The sequence below is a fragment of the Nymphalis io genome, chromosome 4 (genome assembly GCF_905147045.1).
Source record: "Nymphalis io chromosome 4, ilAglIoxx1.1, whole genome shotgun sequence".
NCBI lineage: Eukaryota > Metazoa > Arthropoda > Insecta > Lepidoptera > Nymphalidae > Nymphalis > Nymphalis io.
This window is the reverse complement of record NC_065891.1, coordinates 5,348,415-5,352,619: the sequence shown is the minus strand read 5'-3', so window position 1 is coordinate 5,352,619 and position 4,205 is coordinate 5,348,415. Positions and strand designations below refer to the sequence as shown.

General features: G+C 32.6%; 1 protein-coding gene across 2 annotated transcripts; it reads left to right on the top strand.

Moving 5' to 3' along the window:
• Positions 1-1,099: 1,099 nt before the first annotated feature.
• Positions 1,100-3,940, top strand: LOC126781750 (uncharacterized). Of its 2 annotated transcripts, none has more exons than XM_050506783.1 (5): positions 1,100-1,273; positions 1,521-1,633; positions 2,198-2,302; positions 2,552-2,678; positions 3,062-3,940. In XM_050506783.1, the coding sequence occupies exons 1-5, from the start codon at positions 1,171-1,173 to the stop codon at positions 3,091-3,093; spliced, it is 480 nt and encodes a 159-aa protein (XP_050362740.1). In that variant the 5' UTR covers positions 1,100-1,170; the 3' UTR covers positions 3,094-3,940. The 2 variants fall into 2 exon arrangements, with proteins under 2 accessions (XP_050362740.1, XP_050362739.1); XM_050506782.1 differs by having other exon boundaries at positions 2,552-2,734.
• Positions 3,941-4,205: the final 265 nt, after the last annotated feature.

Sequence of the window (4,205 nt, the reverse complement as noted above, 5' to 3'; positions counted from 1 at the left end):
CCCGAGTTTTACTTTTTTAAAATTCATCTCTTTCTCTATGGGGAAAGATATGGATATGAAAACATTATAAGGAAAAGGTGCCTGATATGTTCAAACGTTGTAACAAGGAGAACAGATATGTTTACTGGCGGTTACATAATATATAATAAAGTAAAAAAGGTAAAACATATTTTTTTACCTTTTTTACTTTGTTATAGTATATTACGTTTTTAATTATACAAGTAGTAAACACGATTAAAATTATAATTTTGTAAAAAAAATTCTCTTTCTTATAAATCAGCTGCTAATAAGAAACTGCGAATTTTAAACTTTATGGTTATAATTAATGGATAGATTTTTATGAATAAATAAAACTAAATTACAATTAAGCACAAGAAATCAATTTCAAAACAAAAATACGATAGAAATTAAGGCCGCTATACGGTTTGTTCTAGATTTAGAATTTAGGTTATAATTTAAGAAACCGCACGCGCCGGATTTAGGGCAATCTCGATAAAGTTCGGTTAACTTAGAATGACGTCAAAACCTACGCATTATCAAGAACCTAAGTAATATACCAGACGATGATGATTGATAAGACTATCAGGCGCCGGCAGTTTTCACAATGACACAATACTATATAAGTGTTGAGGAATAGTCATCGCATAAATTTTATTCAAGTCATTCGAATGTTATAAAAATGTCGACAAGACTTATCATCGATATCAATTATCGAATTCCTTTATTTTCGAAGCATCTACCGTGGTTTTTCCCGTATATCTGAAAAAACTCACAATATCTATCGAAAACGGTAATCTAATAAAATAATTCATACTCTTATCAAATAATTTCATGCTATTATAAAGATCAAAATAAGCGATTGTGTTGGGATATCAATAATGGTGAATTCCTTTAATGCGGATTTAATTCCACGCATTTAATCAAAGGTAAAGCTCGTTGCGTTTCGTCGAAGCGTCGCGTAGCATGACGTAGTATCAGCTGTGCAGCGTGACGCAACGGCGCGGCGTGCGGCCGAGCCTGCCACACGGGTGTGTGACTCTCTCTGACTCAGGCTTTATAATAGAAAACCGTCGCGCCAACCACCACTAACCACCAGTCCGCCAAAGGCGCAACACGTACGGGTGACCGTGACTCTGATATAGTGCAATAGTGAAGTGAAGTGATAGTATAATGGCGAGAATATTTTTCTTATTTGTTTTTGTTGTGGCTGTGAACGGGTTTAGACATCACCCGAAGTTCCCGAAGGCTGACGAGAGCGACCTTATAAAAAAAGGTGATTTACCTCTGACCCTAAGAGGCAATTTAAAATTCTGGATTACTTTTCAAGGTTGAAAATATTTGTCTCCTGGTTAAAATTTCCCTAAGAACACAATATCATTTAAATATGTATAAGTTTGTTACAGTAATGATAGCTGATGCAATATTTGGCCGTTTACATGTGCGTTTATAACTTAATGACAACTTTTTTCTTAAGTATGTGTATTGGTCTGTGAAACTAATATTGAATTGTTTGTCTGCAGTGGCATGCAACAGTACCCTGGAACAGCGAAGGAATGAATTTATAGAAAAGTCCAGATGTGGTGAACCTAAAGAAGTGTTCCAGGAATTAAAGCTACAGAGCTCATATTTACAAGTGAGATTGGATTTATTTTATATAAATAATTTTAATGACCTAAAATTAATATATATATTTTTTTTTAATTAACAAAAATTAACCTATTTTAGTTTAAGTATTCCACATATCTTAATAAAAAAAAATTAACAAAAAATAACTATTTTTTTATAATATTTAATTACTCTAAGTAAGTTTTATATCTTAATATTGAACTAATTATTTATTCTTATTAAATTGTAACCTTTTACATATCATTGCATAGGCAATGATATTATTTCGCAATACAATGAAATCATCCGTTTAATTTATATAATTGATAACAGAAATACGCGATCAATTTCACCGTACACGAGTAATTAAACAAATATTTTCTCTAAGATATTATAGATAAAATTTCATTAATAAAACTCATTAGCTTGAAACATACCGCATCGTTATATTAATCAACTATTTGTGGTTCAAATATTTAAATATTTTAATATGGACAATGTCGCTTACGTCCGTGACGGTGGTCATTAATGCGTGAGAAAATCCGCTTCCGAATATTTAGATGGGTTTACTGACGTGAGCGTATTTCCCCAGGTTAGTCCGAGCTGGGTTTGGGTCAAGCGTTGTGTCGGCCTCTGTGATTTCGAAGCACCAGGCTCACAGTGTGTCGCAACAAAGACCAGGATAGAACCGATCCCGGTAAGTTTAAGATACTTCAATATTTATCTTACTAATCAAAGACCCACTGTTATCTGCTTGTCTCAGCTGATTCAAGTGCATCCTTGACACACTTGTCCATTTACTCGTTTGCGCAATCCTTAACGATAATAATGACATAACTGATGTGACTCAAAAATGGCCCATTCATCATTGTTTTGATCGCACCGCTTTCAATCATCATTAGTCATTGTTGTTATAGACAATTAATTGTAGTGATATCTCGTGCAGGTTCGAATATACAATCTAAAGACGAACAAGGAGACGTGTTCGACGTACAGCCTCGAAGTGCACGAGAGCTGCGGCTGTTGCACCTCTTCGGCCAGCGACTGCGCCTCGCCGAGGGTATATAATCCTCGTAAGTGCTCCTGTCAATGTCCCAACATGGAGGAGAGGCGGAATTGCCTCAAGAAGGTTCGTAGGATGATGGATGTCTGTGAACACTAACGTAGGTGTGGAACGGCACGCATGCTAGTCTTACGCAATTATTTTAACATTCGCTTTCGTATCGATGTTTTTTTTTTTCAAAATTTGTTTTGCCTTTTTTGCATGGATGTTCAACAGTAGTAGCAATTCGTAAAGCTTTTGAATATCTAATTTTTGATTTCCTTAACGATGTGTAACGTTTTCAATGCCGTACTGACATCCGTTGTCTTACAACACAGCTTTAACATTTTTTTTGTTTTATTCACCAACAATACATAGAGAAACGAGATCGAATTTAATTTTTTATTGTTATAGCGGAACCAGAATATGAAGTGGAATCGATCTAAATGCATTTGTGAGAAGAGGAGGACTTTGTGGTAAAAACCGAAGAAGTATTTAAGAATTTAGACGGGTTCCTATTGAAGACATTTATAGTGCTTAGTAGACACTAAGAATCTTCCAGGAAAAAACTTTTTATCAAGACTTGTGCTTCTGTAGTGAGAGACAAAGTTGTGACGTAGATATATAATAACTATACGACTGATCAATGTGTCTTATAGTTAAATCGATTTAAATATAAGCAGTATTATGATAGACCTAAGTTATTTATTCAATCGATATAAGAATGGGACCAAAAGAAGTTGTGAAATGATAAATATTGTTCGTTATGTTACGTCCTATTACCGTACTTAATTTTATCTTATTTTAATTAAGTTAGTGTCTAGTTTAGGGACATCCCTTATCAGTATTTTTTAAGTATATCAGCGTTAATGACGCAATTCCTAAATTGTGATATAATTATTCAATTTTCCACTAGGCTTAAGACCAGTATTACTGAATTAAGTAATTGTTTAATTTATTTTATTTGATTCTAGTCAAACTGTACTTTTGACGTATTTATTTGTATTTTAATTGTAAATAATGTCTCGACTTTTGTAACTAGCTCTCTTTAGGTAATTGTAAATAGCTTCGATTTTGAGTATTTTTTTTAATTATTTATAGGAACTAGTCTATCTAGTGCCAAAGGCATGTGCAATCTCAAGTGTAAATAGGTAAATAATTTAATTTATTTCTATTTAATTCTATGATACGAGTAGCTTATAAAGCTTTAAGTGATCAAATCACGTGATTAGTTAAAATGTCAAAATGTAAATTATAGATGACAAATAAATTTTTACTTAATATATTTTTATACATATATTTGGTTTTATTTTACCGATAATATTTTTTACATTTTAACATACAGTATATGTTAATAACCGAAGGTTTCCATTATTTCCGATTAAATTAAAATTTTTACAAAGAATAAAAAATTGGATAAAAGGCGTTAAAGGGAGTGAAGTCAATGGAAGATAAAATAGGAGTTAGTTAGATTTCACTCTACATAATAAAATACAAGTGTAGGTACAAATCGTTAGCCAATAATATCAGAATAGAGAAGATTCACAAGCAAAATTAC

What these genes read in the sequence shown, in the direction of transcription:
- LOC126781750 (XM_050506782.1), top strand. Translation starts at nt 1,171, where the DNA reads ATGGCGAGAATATTTTTCTTATTTGTTTTTGTTGTGGCTGTGAACGGG. An exon ending in TACAGAGCTCATATTTACAA is followed by an intron (nt 1,634 to 2,197) that starts GTGAGATTGGAT and finishes GTATTTCCCCAG; the next exon opens with GTTAGTCCGAGCTGGGTTTG. An exon ending in CCAGGATAGAACCGATCCCG is followed by an intron (nt 2,303 to 2,551) that starts GTAAGTTTAAGA and finishes TATCTCGTGCAG; the next exon opens with GTTCGAATATACAATCTAAA.